Source organism: Pseudorca crassidens, chromosome 12, assembly GCF_039906515.1.
Source record: "Pseudorca crassidens isolate mPseCra1 chromosome 12, mPseCra1.hap1, whole genome shotgun sequence".
Lineage (NCBI taxonomy): Eukaryota > Metazoa > Chordata > Mammalia > Artiodactyla > Delphinidae > Pseudorca > Pseudorca crassidens.
Window position 1 is genome coordinate 16,761,942 of NC_090307.1, and position 23,123 is coordinate 16,785,064.

A 23,123-nucleotide genomic window follows, 5' to 3' on the forward strand; every position below is an offset into this window, starting at 1 on the left:
AACAGCTCATGCAGCTCAATATCAAAACAAAAACAAACAACCCAATCCAAAAATGGGCAGAAGACCTAAATAGACATTTCTCCAAAGAAGATATACAGATTGCCAACAAACACATGAAAGGATGCTCAACATCACTAATTATTAGAGAAATGCAAATCAAAACTACCAAGAGGTATCACCTCACATGGGTCAGAATGGCCATCATCAAAAAATCTACAAACAGGGCTTCCTTGGTGGCGCAGTGGTTGAGAGTCTGCCTGCCGATGCAGGGGACACAGGTTCGTGCCCTGGTCCGGGAAGATCCCACATGCCGCAGAGCAGCTGGGCCCGTGAGCCATGGCCGCTGAGCCTGCGCTCCGCAACGGGAGAGGCCCGCGTACCGAAAAAAAAAAAAAAAATCTACAAACAATAAATGATGGAGAGGGTGTGGAGAAAAGGGAACCCTCTTGCACTGTTGGTGGGAATGTAAATTGATACAACCACTATGGAGAACAGTATGGAGGTTCTTTAAAAAACTAAAAATAGAACTACCATATGACCTAGCAATACCACTACTGGGCACATACCCTGAGAAAACCATACTTGAAAAAGACACATCACCCCAACGTTCACTACAGCACTATTTACAATAGCCAGGACATGGAAGCAACCTAAATGTCCATCAACAGAGGAATGGATAAAGAAGATGTGATACACATATACAGTGGAATATTACTCAGCCATAAAAAGGAACGAAATTGGGTCACTTGCAGAGATGTGGATGGACCTAGAGACTGTCATACAGAGTGAAATAAGTCAGAAAGAGAAAAGGAAATATCGTATGAGAACGCATATGTGTGGAATCTAGAAAAATGGTACAGATGATTTTATTTGCAAAGCAGAAATAGAGATACAGATGTAGAGAACAAACATATGGACACCAACGGGGAAAGGGGGCTGGGATGAATTGCGAGATTGGGATTGACATATATACACTATTGATACTATGTATAAAATAGATAACTAATGAGAATCTACTGGACAGCACCAGGAACTGTACTCAGTGCTCTGTGGTGACCTAAATGGGAAGGAAATCCAGAAGAGAGGGGATATAAGTATACATATAGCTGATTCACTTTGCTGTAACAGTAGGAACTAACACAACATTGTAAAGCAACTACACTCCAATAAAAATTAATGAAAAATAAATAAATTTTAAAAATGTATCACTAGCTCCTTATGCACCACTATCAACTTTTATTCCAACTGTACAAGTTCTCACTGTCTTTTTTCATGCTTTTGTCGTCTATCGCTGATCTTTTCCCCAAGCCTGAAAAGGTTTCCTTTCAAAATAAACATGTGTAAACTTCATCGTAGATGTGAATTTTCACACACCAAACTCTTAAACAGCCCTTAATAAAGGCACATTATTGAGAAAACATTCACTGTAATTAACCTCAACATTTTTCATTGAAGTATAGTTGACTTACAATACTGTGTTAGTTTCAGGTGTAGAGCAAAGCGATGCAGTTATATATATAATGTATATACACATCCTTTTGCAGACTCCCTTCCATTATATGTTATTACAAGATATTGAATATAATTTCTGTGCAGCTAACATGGATGGAGGTACCATCCAACAGTGATCATAATTACATCAAATATAAGCTTCTTGGGGATGTGGCCGGTGTCACCACAAAAGTGAGATGCAATCTCTCTCTTCACTGGGTCATTGGGGGGAAAGTGTGTTAGATGACCCCAAGCAAGTGAGCATGCAGGTAGCATGCCTGTTTGCAGCGAACCTCCTTATAAATGAACACAGAGCGATCAGAATGCGAGAAACAGCATGGAGAGGGCAAGCTCTGCATTCTAGCCAGATGCCGCTTATTAGCTGCTAATGAGATTTACACTCTATATATTCGACAGTCTGTAATTTTGAGAAAATTTTAAAAGGCAACTAGGTCCTCCTATGGAGAACACAGAAGAAACGAGCCCCCTGATTTTATGTGACTGGGAAAGGTGTTCTACAGCAGGGCTTCCAGCACTTTGCCATGCATAGCAATCACCTGAGGATTGTGTTTAAATGCATTCTGATGAAGGAGGTGTGAGGTGAGCCCCGAGAATTCGCATTCCTAACAAGCTCCCAGGCGATACTGCAGGTGGGTGTAGCAAGGCTCTAAGGGTGATTAGAATACAGCTCATTCAGGAGAGAACCGCAGGTGTGGAAAAGTGCACGGATTTCACATAAAGAGCTCAGACTGGGACGTCCAGACTGGAGAAACAAGTTTATATGTTGGTGCTCCCCAAGGCCTTATCTTTTTTTTTTTTGCGGTACGCGGGCCTCTCACTGTTGTGGCCTCTCCCGTTGCGGAGCACAGGCTCCGGACGCGCAGGCTCAGCGGCCATGGCTCACGGGCCCAGCTGCTCCGCGGCATGTGGGATCTTCCCGGACCGGGGCACGAACCCGCGTCCCCTGCATCGGCAGGCGGACTCTCAACCACTGCGCCACCAGGGAAGCCCCTCAAGGCCTTTGACTGCTTTTCATGCTACAATGCTCACTGGGTGGGCTCACATCCGGCTCCTTTTCCATGACTATGAACTGCTAAGTGGCAGCCACGTTGACTCCAGCCGGGACCCTAAGCTTGAGCACCAGAAAAGCAAAGAGGGGACCCTTCTGGTGATCCCAACCCAGTGATGATGCACCCCAGCCGCAAGCCCTCACCTCCTCTGTTCCAAGTCTTCTTAATGCAGCCAAGTATTAACCTAATCACCCAAGCCAAACACATGGGAATCACCCACTCTAAACTGGTTCTTTGTAACCTCAAAGATAGAGTCCAGACGACTGTGGCATCCAAGGTCTGCCTGGCTCTAGCCTCTGCTTGCCCCTCCGAGGTCATCTTCCATGTGCCTTCCACACTTAGCCAAGGGGGAACTTCGTTTAGTTCTCCGATCACACCATGACCTTTCTCCTCTGCTGGAAATGCCCTGATCCCACCCGGTCTGCACTTGACCCTCACTCGACCTGAAAGAGCAGCTCAACTGTCTCTGAGAAGGGCTTCTTAATGCCAAACCCCACGCCCGCTGGCAGAATCCGCCTAGTACAGCCGTCGTTTACTTACGTGTCCGCTACTGTGACTGGCCTAGAAGCTCCTTGAGAACAGGGCCATGGCCCGGTCACTTGCGTACACGACATTCGGTCACACAGTAGGTTCCCACAAGTAACTGCTTTACAGGGTACAGTGATGGCCCGAGGGCAGGTTAGGCATGGGGGTGTGTGGTGGTGATGTGTGGTGCGGTGGGTAAACCTCCAGCTCCGTGGTAAACAAAGACTGGAAAATAGCACTAGACGAATCATGGAACACCCAGAATTCACATGCTGGGCAGTGGCCGTCTCTATTATTTGCAAGCATAATACCGCTAAGAGAGGGGTAAATCGGACGGAAATACAACAGCCTCACTCACAATTTCTTGGTTCTTTTTCTCATGTCATGGCTGAAACCAAGAAATCCAATAGTAATGGAGCGGAAGCCGAAAGTGAAGGCTTATCTGCTCTGAGGGAGTCTGAATGAGAGGCAATTAATAAAAGATTAAGGCTAAGTAAGACCACAGTGGAACATGCAACCACAGCATGCTGGATGCTGAAAACCAGAGTGGCAATTAGGCAGGGAAAACCCACGATGGGTAAAACCCTCGCCACGTCGAGGAACAGCTTGCAAGGAGCCCCACGGAGCCAGCCCCCGGTGAGCAGAGCTCTCTGTGTGACCGAAGACGGAAGCTCGACCCTGACCTGTGGAGAAAGTCTGTAAGAAAGGCCGGCGGTGAGACTTTCCCCTCAGGGTCGTGAGAGCCACCCAGCCAATTCCATTCTACTAATGCTTAAAGGTGGGGCGAGGCCACCGGCAGACAACTCACCTCAAAGTATGGACGACTCAGAAGAAATTACAGCCTCCTGATTACCCAAGTCAGGACCACAAGGGCACCCGGTGGCTCCCCTCACGGCCCCTCAAGGCTCAAGTGTCTGGTTTCCTCTGCGGATCCTTCACTCAGTACATTCAGAAGCACCTACTACATCACAGACACTGGCCTAGGCACCTGAGATACACCAGGGAAGAAAACATGTGAACCCCCTACCTTTGTGGACTTTCCCCTCTAGCAAGGGGAAACAGGTGGTAAACATACAGATGACAAACACTAAAGAGAAAAGAAACATAGCAGGCAAAGGGGACTGACATTGGAAGGTGGAAGGAGGCACTGGTTGCTGTTTATTAGGGTGGTCCCGGGACCTGTCCGAAACAGCGATTTTTGAATGACTTGCAGGAAATGAGAAATCATTAAGTGGAAGACGCTCACAAAAATTTAACAGTCGCACATTTGACAAATATAGGATTTTTTTTCCTTCTTTAATGGCTGCCTTGGTTTACCTGATTTAGGGTAACATAGCAACGTCATTGAGGGCATGCACCCTGGAGTAAGACACACCAAGTTTGTTTTCTAGTTCCGCCACCTGAAACTGGAAATAATCGGATGTCATGATGGCTATCAGTTAATCTCATCAAATGGTAAGGGAGGCCTCCAACCCTTTACTTCAGCGCTTGGTGAGCTGCAGGTGTCTGCAGTCCTCCCACAGCTTCCCTGCCCCCGAGCACAGCACGGGAACTTGTGGCCCTGACGACCTAAGAAACGCGGAACACAATGTCTCGTTCTCAGGGATGCTGGGTTAAGTGCAGGAAGTATGGACGGCATCTCACAAATGTACTGTTCTGCGCGTGTTCACATTCACCCGTCCCTCTCAGTATTTCACCTATACTTTCAAAATAGTAACAAGCCATTCCAAGGCTTGGATCCATAAGTCGCTAAAATAAATTTTGACTTCAAAGATGAGAGCTCAATGTTGGAGGTCACGTAACTTAACAGGACTCCATTTGGCAACTGACAGAACTTGTGTCATGTCAACGGTACAGCCCCAAGTTCAACCCTTTGCCTCTGTATCTAGGCTGCCACACCGCTTAGAAGGTGGAATAATTCGTTCATTCTGGGCTACTCCATAGATGAGCATGTGCCTGGCTTCCAACATGCATGAGATGAGATAAACATGTCTGATGGGCAGAATTTTTTTTTCCAGGAAACATCTTTTCATTCTGCTCTAATAGATCAGTGGTGGATTTTTACCCTTCTAGGCACAATAATGCATAGCTTTCTATGGGAAAGATGTTTTAAAGGTCTTTTTTTTTTTTTTTTTTTTTGCGGTACACGGGCCTCTCCCGTTGTGGAGCACAGGCTCCGGACGCGCAGGCTCAGCGGCCATGGCTCACGGGCCCAGCCGCTCTGCGGCATGTGGGATCTTCCCAGACCGGGGCATGAACCCGCGTCCCCTGCATCGGCAGGCGGACTCTGAACCACTGCGCCACCAGGGAAGCCCTTAAAGGGTTTTTTAAAGCAGGTTTTCTAACCACTATCCTAGAGTCGGCCACAACTTTCAAATTAACCAAAAACAGCCATACTGGAAAATGTTAGAAACTACCATGTGAAAGAAAAGGAAAAAAGGCTTGTCCACCCATGCAGTTGTTATTCCCATGCTTGGTTATTATACGCTCCCTTGGTTACTATCGGCTGAAGCTCCCTGCAGATGCTATGCGGCCCGAGGGCCCGGGCACTGATGGGCACTTGGCCTCCCCAGCACCCAGCTCCCAAGTGGCCCCCCAAGGGGCTCCAGGGCACATTTGTTGAATAAATAACCAAGCCTCGCCTCAAGAATGGGAGGCCGTTTAGACCCTTACTGGTGTGCTCTTCATCTGGAGCTCACAAACTGCTTTTTAGTTTGTTCTCTGCCCACACTTCTCCCCTCCCCCACAAAAAGCAGCCAAGCTAAATATAGATTGTTCACAAGCATGACAAAAGGGTGATTTAATTATGATGCGGTCCATACCTAGGATGGGGCAACTGCAGGAGGCCTGCAGCTCTGGGCAGATGCCAGGGAGGGCTGGGGTGCCTCACCCACAAATGCTCTGCTGAGTCTCGCTGGGGAGTCCGTGGGTCTCAGCCTTGAACTGGTGGTTATTGCTGGCTTTGTCATCAAAGCTTTCTGTACTGTGTCATGCTCAAAATCTAATTTTCATGGCAACAGCCCTGCAGTGGGTGATGCCTCATCTCCCGGGATTTGCAGTCCCGGGTAAGTGACAGGGCCCTGGTTTGGTCTTCTCGTTCTCACTCACTCTCTCTTTCTCTGACAGGCATACCTTTCAGCTTACATAATCTTTCTAGCCATTAAGTTCTTTATTTCCTTTGGAAACAGAGTTCCACTGGCACACACACACACGCAGGGAAAATCGCTCCATCTTCAGTGTGTGGCCTCCCGTTTAGGAACAAAAAATTTAAAAGAAAAAAATGTTTTAACTAGCTAACGAAATTAGGGGACCTATTTTTGCCAGTTTGATTAATCTCACCCATCAATCAAATCATAATTGTCTTTGATTGCCATCCTCACTCAGCCCCAAGCTTAAGGGCTGTTCAAGTGTGTATTCAAAAATAAAATCTAAATAAATAAATAAAATCAAGTGAAAACAATAAGAGACAGGGGAAGAAGCAATCAACCTTTTAAAAGAATTTTAGGTCCACAAAAACTGCCAAGCATAAGTGAAAAACAGGTACCCCTCAATGTCTAGCACAAAGATAATAAATATTCAGTCACTGACAGACTCAAAGAATAAGGAGAAGACGAATTATTTCAAAGTAACGAACACAGTATTACAAATGTCCTCAATAACCTTGTCGATGAGTTAAAATAGTCACACACCATATTATCAGACAGGACAGTGTCCTTCAGACATATCACTCACTAACTTCACATACAATTATGCCCTTGAAAAACCTCAACACAACAGGGCAAGGAAGAAAACGTGGGACATATTAAAATGCCTTAAAGCCTGCCACACCATTTCCTTTAACGAAGCTGGAGACTTCCTTGAGTCTCAGGCTAGTCTACTTAGCATGGCAGATCTCGGACAAAATCAACTCGCCAACCCTGTTAATTGAGTTGCACGTTCAAGTCCCTGCACTGGAAAATGCTCCCACAGATCACAGCCCCAGGACTGCACCTGGCCTCTGGTCCAGACTCTGTGACCAACTGCCCTCCGTAATGTGACGGCGTTTCCAGTCACTGACCTGAGTCAGAGGTGCTTTACGATCACATGTGACCCGGTTGCCTGCAGCGGCAGGATGAGTAACAGTGCGGTGAGCAGGACAGCTTACATCATTGCAGGTGGTGCTTTTTTAATGGGTTCCTATTCAACTCCATTTACCCCACCGGAATCTATCATCTCTGAGTTTCCACTTAGTGTGAAGCGACACCGCTAACTGCCTCTGGGAGGTGACGCTCTGCCACGTGCCCATGTGCTGTTCCAAAAATTTCCACGGACATGTCCGTTCTCTAGGAGCAGGAGAATCAAGCCTTTGTTTTCAGGGATAATGTCAACCGGGAGCTGGCACTTTAACCTTTTTCCCAGTAGCTACTCTTCTGAGATGAATAAGCAGCTCACAGCTCTCTCAACAGCTGAGAGTACAGCTGGTGGTTATCTGGAAAGATCTCGTGATGCTTTTGGCTCATGCTGTTTTGGCGACAACACTGAAGCAGGAAGGATTTTCTCTACGATCTAGACCTCAGGCCTTTAGAGGAGCCAGGAACAAAGCCAGCCATCTTTGACTCCAGGAGGGCAGCTGGGGGGTCTCAGCCAGGCCCGACCCCCAAGTCCTGGCCAGCGGGCGGGATGGCACGGGGAGCTGCCTACCTGTGACCCCGTCTGCCTGGATGTAGAGAAAACCCAGCCAAGGGCGGAGGGCACACAAATATTGACTGTAGGTGAAGGCGTGCCAAGTGAGCCTCGGTGGGATTCTGAGCCACTGAAAACATGGCTGAGACAGGTTTTGAAAACACCTGGGAAGCCGTGCTTCTGCCCTCACCGTGAAGGTGAATGAACTCAGATGCCCCTGGGATCCGAGGGGAGAGGCCGGCAGGCAGGCTACAAGCCCACCTGTACAACGAGAAGCCCTCGACGTTGCTAGAGCATTAAATCATCATTAACTCAAAACACACAGGAGGGAAATCACAAGGCGGAACAGACTTCTGCCAAGGTGAGAAGCGTGGCAGCTCTTGAAAATCGACTCGGAAACGCCCTCAGAAGTACAGGTTGATGTACTACCTCAAATGAACCACAAAAAAATCAGAACGACCCTCCCGCCCCAACGCAACCGTCATAACCCCCAAAGTCTTATCAACTGCCTCTAAGATGCTGTCAGTAAGTACAGAGGGCTCCCCATACCCACCAAACAAACCACGTCAGAATAAAACTCTTACATTCCTCAAGTAACAAATTCCCATCATTCTGTCCCTGCCTTCATTTGATATCTTTAAGTTACAGTCCACAGTGATAAGAGAATGTCCTAAATGTGGTGTTTTCTAAAATCAACATGTAGCTGCACTACAAGACTCCCCCCCCACACAAAAAAAGCCTTTTTAAATTAAAAAAAAAAAAAACCTGCAACAACTGTACATGAGAACCGTTCCCACTGCTTTTCTCCTGTCTAAATAGAAAGCATTTCCTCTTCCTGTCTTCTTAAAAATTTCACCATCATCTTCCTCAAATTCCCATGGGAATGAAAGTTCACCTCTTCCTCACAAACATTTAGAAAAGGCGGTGGGGGGAGGGAGGCACTACCACATAAGTCCTTCAAACTCCCTCTTATAGTTTAGTTGCTTGCTTTTTCTTTGATGGGCACAATCTAACTTGAACACATGTAAACAACATACTTCACAATGTGAAATAAAGAATAACTCGGATTTGACTACAGGCTTGCATATTTCACCTTGCTGATACCTTTTCGTCATCATTTGACATTAGGAACACTTTCTTGAACGTAACCTGGCTCGTTCATGTAAAGGTGTGACCTGCGCTCCAATCCATTTAGCAACACACAGAAATACACTAACTAGTTAACAGTTTATGAATCATCATCAAATGAGACAGTAAAGAAACAAAAATCACGTGTTAATCGTAACGCATATCCATACGTATGAGTAGTGAGGGTGGGAAAATGATAAGAAAACCTAAAAGGAAACCAGCTGAATATGTTCTGGGCTTAAACTTTTGCTCTGTCCAATCAAAAATAACAGTAATAATAAATGCATTTAGAATAAGTCATGTAAGTCAAACATTAAAGATTTCTATCATTACCAACCGAAACTTCAGATATAAACCATAAATCATTCTCCAAGCAAACCATTTCATGACCTAAGATGTGATTTCATCTGAGGCCAAGTACAGCTGGTGTCTCCCTCTTCTCCAGTGAGATTGTTAAGTCAGAAATACTCAGAGAAAACAGAGATCCAAAACAAAACAGGAAGAAAAACATAACTGTTTCCTCCCCAACCAGTGATTCCTAAATCAGAGAACAACGTTCACAGAACTTAAGTGGTCGACATTTTCCATTATTTCCAAAAAGAAAACAAGAGTATCCACGGTGCTCTCATCTTCGGAATCAAAAGTGTACATTTTTCTAAATAGCCAAGACAGAGATAAGAAAGCTGAGAGGAGAGAATCAGGAGAATTCAGACCACAGTTCTTTTCAAGTTTCATTTTTTGCTGCCGTCCTGTCTGTGTATACGGAGAGCAAAGGTGATCAACTACAGGGAACTCTGAACACCAAGAAGAAGTAATTTACAAGGGGAAATCTTGCGCTAGAATAATGCCACCGATACAAAAAGGACTGCATCGAAAGCAAACTCTGTGCCAACAGCAGACGTTGTGCATTCATATAATAAAAGCAGACAGTGGAGTCTTTATCCTTACCTACAGCTGTCCTCAAGGCTCATGAAAAGCAAGCCATCTCTCCCGCCGGAAAGCGTCTGGGGGGCTAGCGCTGCAGTCACAGTTGGGACTTTACCGCCACGACCCTTGGGTTCCCAGCCCCAGCTTCCTTCCCGGTTTTGAAGGGCTGCCCACTCACACCTCTGCTGATCCTCGGGAACCACCACCAGCAAGTTTTAACACAACTGACGAGGAATGCCCCCGAGCTGGCTACTTATAATGATGATTCACTTCAACGACAGCTAGAAAGAAATGCTTGTTGGTGGAAAAGGAGTTGAGTCAACTCCACCCCTACCCTAAGGATTAAGTAACTCCACGCAGCTCGGCAATTAGCTGAAACAGCCTCCAGGTGCCCTAACCTGAGGTTCCCCGCAGCGCTGCTTCTCCCCGTGGCAGTTCTCAGCGGGCAGGGAGAAGAGCCCAGGGCTACCAAACAGGACGGGTGATAACGAGCGTGCACATGGTTTCGTGAATAACTGTAACTTGGGCTAGGCTATTTAAAGCTGCTCATTTAAAGCTGTTTCTGAGTTTTCTGGGAAGACAGGCAGTAGAGGTCTGTCCTTCACCTTCTACAGTGAACTCGGCTTCTCTCCAGTTCCTGCGTGGGAGGCTGCACACCAAGCAGGCGGAGAGCACAACCTGCTGCCAGCCCTACCGTGCCCACCAAGAACTCAGAGTCTTCGTGGGGGAGGGGGGGGGAAGCAGGGCAGAATAAAGGTAACTATGATGCAAACGACAACAGCAAACAGAACTGACAGGTTGGGGGCATTTGGTGTCATGAGAGACAGCACCACTCTGTAAATCCACCATCTCTGGTGTGCAAGCCCATCTTCAGATGAACTCATTGGGTGCCCTACGGTATAGGTCAAGGGCAGAGTGAGGTCGGCAGAGCTCACCTGGATACTCTTCAGCACTGTGTCCTCCTTACGGGGTACAGCTCAGCCACCTGACCACCCTTTACTGAACCCCTGAGGCCAAGTTAAGACATGTCTTCTTTCCTTGGCTAGTGACAGGCACCAGTTACACCTCTGGGCTCTCACTGGAAGCAAGTCAACTCCCACTCTACAACCCCAGCAGGTGCAGCTGCAACAGGAAGTGCTCCCACTTGTAGCAAAAAGCTAACTTTCCACATGAACCCAAACGTTCCTGGCATGTCAGCTGAGAAACGATAATCTAGACTTTCAAGTTCCCACAGGTGTTGGAAGGCTGGGATTCCCAGAGGTGCTGGGACGACAAAACAGGTCACCAGGGGAGCCAGTGACCTCTAGTGGCTGGAAGGATCACTGAAAGCTTGCTGAAGAAAGTCCACACCTGGTTATCCAGAAACCCTGTCCCCAAACACACCCTCAGAGACGCAGGCCGACAGGTCCAACCATTTTCTGTAGAACTTTCTAAACAACGAGAGAAATACCCTGAGTTTTTAGTACTGAGCAGGTAAGGACACACAAGTGCAAAACAGTGTAATTTAAGAGCAGGAACTCTACCTTCCTTGACTAAAATTAGTATCTAAACTTATAAAATTAAGAGGTTTTACATTCACACACTGACTGGGAGGTTAAAAAAAATAAGAACCACAATATAGTATACAAAAATATACCTAAACAAGCTGAGTAACAATTTTCCTGATGCCTTAAAGATAAAAGGCTCCTATACTTCCCATGAAATATTACCCAACTGCTACAGGCTGAATCGTCCACCCACAGATTCTTATATTGAAGTCCTAACCCCAGTACCTCAGAATGTGACTATGTTTGGAGGCTCTAAAGAGATAACTGAGCTAAAATGAGGTCATGAGCATGGGTCCTGACCCAGTGTGACTGGTGTCCTTATAACAGAAAACTTGGACAGATAGGTACAGCAGGAAGACAATGTGAAGGGACAGGGAAGAGACAAGGCGGCCGTCTGCAAGCCAAGGAGAGAGACCTCAGAGCAAACCAACCCTGCTGACACCTTGATCTCAGACTTTCAGCCTCTGGAACAGTGAGACAATAAATTTCTGTTGTTTAAAGCCACTCAGTCCGTGGCACTTTGTTATGGCGGCCCCAGCAAACTAATACTCTAATTAAATGATGATTGCATTCCAAGTGTTCACACAAAAAAATGAAGATAGAATTCAGATTTCTGAGTAACGACCATTCTCCTTTTAGTGTGTTTACTCCCTCCCTGTCCACAGAGGCTCTGCCTTGAAAAGTGCATAGAAAAACCTTACTCTGGACAAAGGGGGTAAAAAGCCTACACACCCTTCAGACTCCACTTCTGCCTCCTCGATTTATACAGTCAGGCTCACCGACGAAGTGGTCTCCATCCACATCTTACTTACTCCCCAACGGACAATCAGCTTCTGCCCAATCTCCACTAACAACGCAACCAAACCTCGGCAACTACAATCCTGGCACTGAATTAGGAAAGGCTAACAATGAAGGAAATGCTAGAAGTCTCTTTAGTTCAAGTCCTTCTGTCTACAGAAAGAAGTGAGGACCCAGCCAGAGCAGCACCACAATCTCGGAATAAATGCTAAAGCAGATTCAACCCAGACGCGCAGTCCTAGTCCAGTGTTACTAGCCCTGCTTCTGCTACACTATGCACTGAGGACAGCCTGAAATGATCAAATCTCTCCAGCCCCACAAAGAAAAACCACTGCTCCACGGAGCAGCTGTAGAAAAGAGGATGCAGACGCTGGACGACAAGATGGAGTATGACCAAGGTCACAGACTAAGGCTACAGGCTTTCTTAACCTGGGCTCCCCTGACATTTGGCGTAACTCTCCACTGCAGGAAGCTGTTCTGCGCATCGTAGGATGTTTAACAGCCTCCCCGGCCTCTACACACTAGATGGAAGCTCTCCGGTGTGACAGCCAAGAATACCTCTAGACATAGCTAAGTGTGTCCTGGGAGGCAAGGTCATCCCTAGTTGAGAACCACTGGTTTAAAAGGACAGAACCTTGTGCAGAGCGAAGGAGTTGGTGGCCTTGGAGAAAGAAGCAGGGGGAAGTAGCATCTGAGGTGATACGGAGGAATAAAAGGACAAGTGCTGCTGTAGACACACCAGGAAAAAGGAAGAGGGAAGGCAGGGTGTAGTATTTCCCCAACGAGGGCCTTTTTTGTGTTTTATTGTTTTGTTTTTTCCAAAGAAGCAGAAGACTGGGTCATAAGCTGAGGGTAAGGGGATTAGAGATTGAGTTGGGTATATCCAAGTCTGGGACCACCAGAGAGCAGAAAGGGTGCTGAGCTGGGCTGAGGCAAGGATGCCTAAGGGAAGACAATACCATAAACAGAGTGGCCCCAGCAGGCACAAAACTGAAGGCTCCGACTGCAGTCAGAGGATCCAGAAAGAAGGTGTGGAGGCTGGCTAGATGAACGTAATTGGAGCTCCTCAAGGGTTATGGACACAGTGCCGCAGATGTGCTGTAGTTTCCAAGGTCACTGTGGTCAGCAGTGGAGCAGAGTAACCCAGCATCAGCTGAAGCTGAAAACAGGGAAACCAGCTAGAATCTGTTGCAATAGAAAGCCTAAAGATGGAGTATCACTGAAAAAGAAATAAAGAGCCTACTGACAATCTAGAGGGCTAAATAAACTCATCCCCTTTGACTTAATTCCAATCCACGGAATCTTTGCCAAGGAAATAATCAGGGGTGCGAGTTGAGCGTCAAGAAGTTCACTACACGGCTTCCCTGGTGGCACAGTGGTTGAGAGTCTGCCTGCCGAGGCAGGGGACACGGGTTTGTGCCCTGGTCTGGGAAGATCCCACATGCCACGGAGCGGCTGGGCCCGTGAGCCATGGCCGCTGAGCCTGCGCGTCTGGAGCCTGTGCTCCGCAACGGGAGAGGCCACAACAGTGAGAGGCCTGTGTACCGGGAAAAAAAAAAAAAAAAAGTTCACTACAAAAATAAAAACACTAAGCAACCTTAATGTCCAACCACAGAGAAAATAAATTACAGATATCTATATGCTCACGTCCTCAAGGAATATTTTAAGACGTGGGAAAACATTCACAGTATAATGTTTAAAAATGTGAGCTATTAAACTATATATGACGTAGCCCAATTTAGAAACTGTTCATATTTACATGTACACATTTTTAAAGCACCTGAGTCAGCCTCCACCAAAGCAACAGAAGTCATTATGAGATTTCCAAGGTTAACAAAAAATCACAAGAAAATGGGATTGCGGTCTTGGAGAAGGCGGTGCAACAGACGGAGTGGTCAGAGAGGAAAGGAGGGGAACCAGCAGCCAAGAAAGACAGGGTCAAGGGCTACATAAGGTTAAAGGGGAGTGTGCTGAGCAAATCAGGCCTGTCTGGATTTGATGAACAGGAAGGTGCTGGTATCTTAAGACAGATACGTGAGTTTCACAGTGTTGGCAGGATGCAGTTAGCAAAGGGAGTGGAAGGGACAGCAGTCTTTCTCAGAATTCCCCACAGTCCTTACTGACAAGGAGAGGCCACGGAAGGCACACCTGTGAATGACGAGGTGTGGGTCTACCAGAAGTCTGCCAAGAGGAAAGGCTGTTTCCATCCCTTGGCATTTATTTTTTTAAATTTAAAATTTGAAATAATGTTAAAATTGCATGGCAATTCTTTAATTCTATATTACTTACACAATTAAATGCATAACCTTCATATGGCTCCTAGCACTTCTGATAACATTACCCCCAAATTTTGCTCACTATCGCTTACTACACTTAGAAGACTGGGATGGTTTATAAGATGGGATTTTATGAACCACCGCAAAGGGTCACCTTGGATCAGTATGTTCCAATGGAAAGGAGAGGAAATACATAAAAGATAATTAAATTTTAAGTTCACATAAGCAAAAAGAATTTTAAAAAAGTACAAAGGCTGACTTCCTTCAAAACAAGATCTTATTAAGAATAGAAAACCTGAATTTCAGAGTAGCATTCCAAAAACTTCAGAGTTTCTACTTTGTTTGCTTTTGGTTTTAATCTTAGGAGGATTTGTCAATTACTGAGATCATCTAGAGATTTTTTTTTCCCCATAAAAGCCAGTATAAATTTACCCATACTCTGCAGCCTTTGAATATTACTCAGCCATAAAGAGAAACGAAACTGAGTTATTTGTACTGAGGTGGATGGACCTAGAGTCTGTCATACAGAGTGAAGTAAGTCAGAAAGAGAAAAACAAATACCGTATGCTAACACATATATATTGAATCTAAAAAAAAAAAAAAGGTTCTGAAGAACCTAGGGGCAGGACAGGAATAAAGACGCAGACATAGAGAATGGACTTGACACGGGGAGGGGGAAGGGGAAGCAGGGACAAAGTGAGAGAGTGGCACTGACATATACACACTACCAAATGTAAAACAGATAGCTAGTGGGAAGCAGTCACATAGCACAGGGAGATCAGCTTGGTGCTCTGTGACCACCTAGAGGGGTGGGATAGGGAGGGTGGGAGGGAGACGCAAAAGGGAAGGGATACGGGGATATATGTATACGTATAGTTGATTCACTTTGTTATACAGCAGAAACTAACACCACAATGTAAAGCAATTATACTCCAATAAAGATGTCAAAAAAATAAAAACATGCTTCTAAAAATAATACAAGTTTTTATAAAATGTTCACGGTAAAATATTCGTTAAAAAGCTTCATTGTAAACAATACTATAGCATTATTCCAAATACATAAACTATTTCCATATGCACATATAAATACAGCCAAAGGACTAGAAGGAAATAAAACAAGATGGTAACCAACGATCTCTCTCGGGCTATCAGATTACAGGTGGATATTGCTTTATACTTCATCTTTTCCAATGTCTAATTCTTTTATAATCAGGGAAAAAAAGAATTATATAAAAAGAATTCTTATTTGCTAAGAATATACTATCACTCATTTATAAAGAATGAGTAATCAAATGAAGACTCCAAATGCTGGGAGAGAAAAAAAAACACCAAGTTTCTGTTTTGTTCAAATCCAGCTACAGTTAGAAAAGAAACTAGGACACTTGGAGGGGGAGGAATAAATTGAACCAAACAAGGATGACATGACACAGGCAAAAATCTTTACATAACACAGGCAAGGTTTGGTGATTAAAACGCAGTCTTGAATTTCCTCACAAGGTCTTAAATCCTCCTAACTTGGATTAGCCTTTTCTTCCAACGCCTTACAAAAAGAGGATGATGTGGGTTTACATGCTTCACAGGTTAATGCTGTGAAGCAAGCATTAACACAATTAATTAACCATTAACACAAGCAATCAAGTTGCTAGTGACTTTACCAAAACATCTGAAAAGAAGATTGTCTCATCAAGAAGGGGGAAAGGTCTCTTGAATCTTTAAACATCACTCAGTAAACATCGTATCCTGCATCTACTCTGCTCAAGGCGTTAGCCAGGACCCAGTTATTTGTATCCTCCAAGCATTTATAACCTGACAGCTTACAGACACACATGCCCAATTCACGAAGCGCTTGTGGTTCCTAATGTTCATTATTTTAGGGCAGTTACTCAGGAACCTGAACACGTTTTCACATGGAAGAAATACCTTATCCTTTGTGATACGGTCCAGGTCCTTTGCTGTAAAGACCATCTAAATGCAAATGACTCCCCCCAAAAACCTATGCAACCCTGATCTCTGTCTTGAGCTCCATTCTCATTTACCATCATCTCCTTCACATGTCCACTCGGAGGGCGAAGAGACCTAATGAGCTTGTGATTCTGCCTCCACATCTGTTCCCAGCTAACCCTTCACATCTCGGTGGCCACCATCCGGCCAGCTGATCAAGCCAAAGTTTCCTTGATTCTGTTCCTCTGTGTGTCCCTCACACACCAGTCCACTGGCAGGCCCTAAGGACGCAATGGCCAAAAAAAATCCCCAAACATCCCCTTCTCTCCATCCTGGGTGTTAGTTACCACCCAGGTGTTCAAGCCATCCTCTCTCACACAGGCTACTGCAACCGCCTCCAAACTGGCCTCAAGGGCCACTCTTACCTGCAACAGACAGTCACACCAAGCCACTCCCCTGTCTGTCTGGCAGCTCTCTTTGCTGGCTTTCCACAGCCTTAGGCACAAAATGCAAATTCCTCATGGTGGCCCACAAAGCCCTCAAGATCCATGGCTCCCGCCTGCTCCGTTCCTCTCCAAAGCCCCACCGGCCATAATGCTCTTCCTCAATCTCTGAAAAAACTCACTTCCACGTGAGGCCTTGCATCACGTTGGCTGTGCCTCTTCCTGAAGGCTCTTCCCCTACGTGTTCAGGCTGGTTCTCATCTTCTGATTAAAGTGAAGTGACAGTCTTTATGCTGAAAGAAGCATCAACTGGTACCACGCTTTGGGAAAGCAAACTGGTAATACATATCAAAGTACTTAAATCCTAACATCCTTTGATTCAGTAATTCCATTTCCAGGGAGGTACAGAACTTAATCCAACTTAAAAATTTTTGCACAGATATTCACTGCACCTTTCTTCTCTTATATGAGAAATGAGAAATTTAAACAGGACAGAAATGATTAAGATATTGCACACAGAGAAACCGGAATGCTGTATACCACATATGGGGATGTTAAGCGACCCAAAAAAAGGCTATAATGTCCACCTACATTATGACGCTAATTGTGTAAAAATACACATTCCCTACCAAAAGACAACTAAAAGGAAAATGCCAAAATATTAAGAGTGATGTTCTTTCTGTTGCTGGTAACTTTTTCTTTCTGATTTCTTTTTTCAGATCGAGAAAAATGTGTATGCGTAACTTTCACAATTATAGGGAGAATACCCCTTATTTTTAACAAAGAAATAGTGCTATATAAACAGTTGTTAGCTTTCCAAGAAACCACAGAAAAGGCATATTTAAAAGCACAATGTTAAAATGGAAAGCTTCTATATAAGGTATACAATATTTCAAAAACATGTGTAACATATCACAGATATGGAGTTAAACCCCCTATTCTTCAAAGACTTCTTACAAATCAATGAAAAATTAACAACCTTAAGGAAAAATGAACTAGGACTGCAAATTAGCACTGAATAAAAGAGGAAATACAAACATATGAAGAGATACTCGACCTCACTGATTAAAGACATAAACTATTTCTACCTTCCATATTGGCAAAGATTAAATGATTGATAAAATGGAGTAACACTGAGGATGGGAAAAACTGGTACTCTCATCAACTACTGGAGCCGGGGAAACTAGTATAATGCTTCGGAGGGCAACTCCTCAATACTGCTGAACATCATACTGTATGTGTTCATGTCCTTTCGTCCAGAAATTCAACTGCAGGGATTTATTTACAGAAACACGCACACATAGATACATCAATAGACACCACAGAGCTTTTAAAACATGGTGTTGGATGGCATCATGGATATATTAACTGGGAAGAAAAAAACATACTGAAATCTGGTATCTCTATCATGATCCCATTTTTTGAAAACAGCAGCAGCTAACTCTGATGGAATTGTTCCTACAGGACAGGCACTGCTTTAAGCCCTTTAAGAGCATCACTTATTTTAATCTTAACAATAACCTTGGGAGATAGATACTGGTATTATCCCTGCTCTACAGAGGAGAAAACTAAGGCTTAGAGAGATTAAACAGAAGTTAGTATCCAGATGGCCCTCTGACCACACATTCCTACCTCCCCCTCTTCCATCCAGACTAAATACCACATCCACAAACGTTCTGGGGAAGGAGGAAAGACTGCCATCACTATTTTTTTTTTTTTTTTCCGCACCACGTGGCTTGCAGGATATCTTACTTCCCCGACCAGGGATGGAACCCGGGCCCCCTGCAGTGGAAGCGCAGAGTCCTGATCACTGGACCACCGGGGAATTCCCCCCAGAAAGACTATCATCAGTTGAACATAAATGAGATGGGCTGAATGGACAGAAAAACAAAACCAGAGCCACCGAGTGCGCAGGAGAGAGCCAAACTGGTGGAAATATTTCTGGGTGCCAGAAATTCAGGAGTCAATTGATACAAGGGACTGGAGAGACCCTGGGCAACAATCAGGGTGATTAATCAGGAAACTTCGCTTCCTCTAGCTTCTACGGTCACTGCCTTCTTAATGCAGGTGAAAGCAGGACAGTGGTCCTAAGTCTGGAAAGTGCAGGTAGCTAAAGAGGGCCAGGAAGGCCATGCAGCAGCCATACATAAGAGGCCACCTGCTGCCCATCCCACCAAGTCCTACCCAGGGCCTCAACCTGACACACACCAGCGCCAGGCTCCTCAGATGCCAACGGAGCCAACAGGACTCACAAATGCCAAGACCAACAGACAACCCAGAATCGTCAAACACGTGAAGAAAACCAGGCCATGAAACACCAGGGGCACGAGCTTGCATAGGGAGCACGCAAACAGAGTCGGAAAAAGAAGAATTTTAAAGATGCATAATTAATATCCTCACAAAATCCGACAGGGCACCGGGGCATCAAAACCAACACAGGCTGGTATGAGAAAGAAAAAGAATTAGAGGTCTAAAAGAAGGAACCAGGATTTTTAACTTCAGACCGCAGTACGGTTCAGCTTGCTCCACAAGGAAAAATATGAAATGCGGTTAACACTTAACCACAGGTGGGATTTTTTCCCTGCTTCCTCCCAACCCACCGTCATCCACACCTCCCAACCCACACGTCATCCTCCACTCAGCCCCTCTTGACTTGGAGAAGGAGTGCTTTCAACGGCCTCCCATTCAGTGGCTGCATAATATGACATCGTACAAATATTCCATAAAGCTAGCCATTTTTCAAGCAACGGGCACTTGTGTTTTCAAATCTTGCCACTATGATGGTACAATAAACAGCCTTTTACATATGCCTTTGTGTACAGACACTTTTTTTTTTTTAATATTTTATTTATCTGGTTGTGCTGGGTGTTAGCTGCGGCTGGCGGGCTCCTTAGTTGAAACATGTAAACTCTTAGTTGCAGCATGCGTGTGGGATCTAGTTCCCTGACCAGGGATAGAACCCGGGCCCCCTGCATTGGAAGCTCGGAGTCTTAACCACTGCGCCACCACGGAAGTCCCTAGACACTTCTATTTTTAGAAGACAGATAGGTATCCAGCAGAAAGGCTGCTAAGGAGAAATGTTTCATTTCTCCTTAATGTTTGATTTTAATATGCATTTTACCACTTTACTTTCCAAATAAAGCATGATCGTTCACATTTCTGTCACTATTATGAGAATACCACTTCTACTACATCCTTGCTAGCAAGAAGTGTTTCTTCTCTGTTTTTTTTTTTTAACCAGTCTGATGAGTTGAAAGTAACTTCTCACTGTTGTTTTAATCTGCAAATCCCTAGCAAATATGGATTGCTTTTCACGGGCTTCCTGGCTGTCTGCATTTGCTCTCTGGGAATCGCATGTTTATATTGTTTGTCCATTCTCCCCGAGTCGTGTTTGTCTTGCCAGTTCACAAGAGTTATAGACAGTAACCCCTTGCCTGTCATACATGTTATACATTCCCCTCCCCAACTGTCTAGCTTGCAGGTACTGTCTTGCTTAAGAAGTTCTTCCTCATTCCAAGATCATACAAGTCGTCTCTTATATTTCCTTGTAAATTTGAATTGCTTGTTTACATTTAAGGTTTTGAAGATTCCGTAACTTATGTCTGATTATACTATAAGATAGAGGGCCATCTCCCCCCACTCCATAAAGAGATGACTGTGCCAACACCATTGAGTAACTCGTGCATTCTTTCCTCAACAGTATTGAACCGTCTGTTTTCTTATGGATTAACTTCTCTTGCTTACCGATACACAGTCCTGGATCCTCTGCTCTGTCCCACTGGACCATTTATGTAATCCTGTATCAATAACACAATGATTTGATCACAGACTCTCTTATAAGCATATTGTGGTCACTTGTCAACCAAGTTTGCCCCCCCTTCACTGGTTTTATTTTCCATATTTGAATGTGCTCCCCACAGGTATTATGCATTTATTTTTCTACATACACTTTAGGATTATTTCATTTAGTTAAAAAAAAAAGAAAACAAACAGGAAAAACTTACTGCTTTGGAAACTCGAAAGGGAATGGCAATAAATGTATTAATTTGGGGATAACTGATGTATATATGGTATATATTTTTATTTCAAATCCTTCACTGAAAAGGATATAGGCACCATTCTTGGTCAACTTCTTCCTAGGTTATTTGCTGCTATTGAGAAAAGAGAGGTTTAACTTCCATTTCCAGGTGCTTGTTTTCAAAACAGAGAAACGATCAATTTTAGAGACTTGTTTTTATCCAGCTACCATGACAATTTTTCCAACTGACTTTGGATTTTTTTCCCACCATAGGCTCTTGCATTTTCTAGACATGCAAACATTTCACTGTCTTACAACATTTACTAGAACCCCTAAGACAATGTCAAATAACTGTAAAAGCAGACATCCTTTTATAATTCCTAATTTTAATTGAAACAGTGCTTTTTGCCTTTTAGAAAATATTTATTGTTGGTTGTTTTTTGGGGGGTAATAAATAGCCTTTAAGTAATTTATTTTTATTCCTATTGGTTTTATTTATTTGTTTGTTTATTTTTGGCTGCGTTGGGTCTTCGTTGCTATGCATGGGCTTTCTCTAGTTGCAGCGAGTGGGGGCTACTCTTCGTTGTGGTGCGCAGGCTTCTCATTGCGGTGGCTTCTCTTGTTGCGCAGAACGGGTTCTAGGTGTGCACAGGCTTCAGTAGTTGTGGCACGTGGGCTCAGTAGTTGTGGTTCGCGGGCTCACTAGTTGTGGCTCACAGGCTGTAGAGCGCAGGCTCAGTAGTTGTGGTGCACGGGCTTAGTTGCTCCGCAGCATTTTGGATTTTCTCGGACCAGGGCTCGAACCCATGTCCCCTGCATTGGCAGGCGGATTCTTAACCACTGTGCCACCAGGGAAGCCCTTCCTATTGGTTTTTTAGATTATAATATATTAGGAATGGCTGCTTAAATTATCAAATGGCTCTTCAGCCTCTACTGACCTGGTCATAAACTCTCTCCTTTAAAATGCTGGGGCACAAAAGTGGACGATGGTGATAAGCGTTCTTAACACTTAATCACACTAGCATTATTGGAATAAACTATTGAGTCTATTTGTTAATAAGTTACTTTGAATTTTTGCATTTGCTTTCATAAATATTGGTCTGTAACATTTTCTGTTTTTTAAAGGTCAAATAAAACTCAGCTCGAAACCCATGGAATCCTAGTGCCTTTTTCACTAGTAATTTTAACCACGTTTCCTACCTCTTCTATATGAATTGGTCTTTTCACCTTTTCCATGCTTCCTGAATCAATTCTGGTAATTTGCATTTTACTGAGAAGTCAACTCGACGTTTTCAAATGTGTTTCCAGAGGGCTGCATGTAGCGTTTTCCTATACAGTTAATTAATCCCTCCTGTGTCTCCCTTCTCATGCCTGTTAGTTATTTTTGCTTTCCCTTTACCTCAGTTAGGATGATGGGAGTTTAGTGTATTGGTCCTTTCAAATGAGCAGCTACTGGATTTACTTATCCTTTAAAATCTTCTCTTCTCTTTTATTAATTCTAACTTTCATCTTTGTCACCTCTTAATTCTTCCTTCCTAGTTCTTCATTTCTGTTTTTTTAGTTGGGATTTTTTTCCCCAAAATTTCCTATGATGCATATTCTTTTATTTTTCATCTTCTTTAATAATGAAGGTAGCTTTCCCTTTCTAGGTGATATGTTCCTACAATATTTAGAACATTCATGAAGAACAAGAAATAAAAATAGCTAAGATGAAAATTTTAAGAGCCACAATACAAGCAGGCAATGGAACTAATCCACTAGCTGACATTTGACGAGCAGAGGGTTAATAAACCAGTGAAGGAGGAGGAGGCGTCACCACCATTTCCTTAACAGAGGCCAAGTTTAAACAAAATTCTATCATCTCCCTTACTGGCAGGTTTTCACCCTGCATTTCACATTTTGGGGAAAGTGATTTGATTCATATACAGGTTTTTTAAAAAAAAATTACGACCAGAATAAACGTTTCAGTCAGTATACATTTAGCCTACTACTAAAACTTCTATCTGTAGTCAGAACAATGTTCCAGATCTAGGGCACCACAAGATCCTGAATCAACAAAGATTTGTCACGATAGCGAACTTAAGTAATGCAAGAATGCGGCCTAACGCATTTGAGCTGCATCTTCAGGACAGGTTGCCTCAAAACTCTCAGGTGATCAGAACTAATTATTCAGAACCCACTCTGTGCCCAGGTTCAGCAATGTAAGAAGCAAACTGTCTGCGTGACTGCTTCAGACAGCAACTCTTAAAAATCAATGCCGAAGGGACAGAGAAAGTGTCTGCTTATCCCAGGGTGAG

At 44.3% G+C, this 23,123-nt stretch overlaps 1 protein-coding gene across 4 annotated transcripts in view; it reads right to left on the bottom strand.

Moving 5' to 3' along the window:
* NEDD4L (NEDD4 like E3 ubiquitin protein ligase) overlaps positions 1-23,123 on the bottom strand; it is a 342,926-nt gene that overhangs the window by 171,042 nt on the left and 148,761 nt on the right. The window contains exon 1 of one of the 4 annotated variants that reach the window (XM_067698966.1): positions 9,825-10,024. The exons of the other annotated variants lie outside the window; for them this stretch is intronic. Coding sequence (XP_067555067.1) covers positions 9,825-9,847 — 23 coding nt within the window. The 5' untranslated portion in view covers positions 9,848-10,024. Of the gene's footprint in view, positions 1-9,824; positions 10,025-23,123 lie in introns of those variants that run through there. 4 annotated transcript variants of the gene reach the window in all.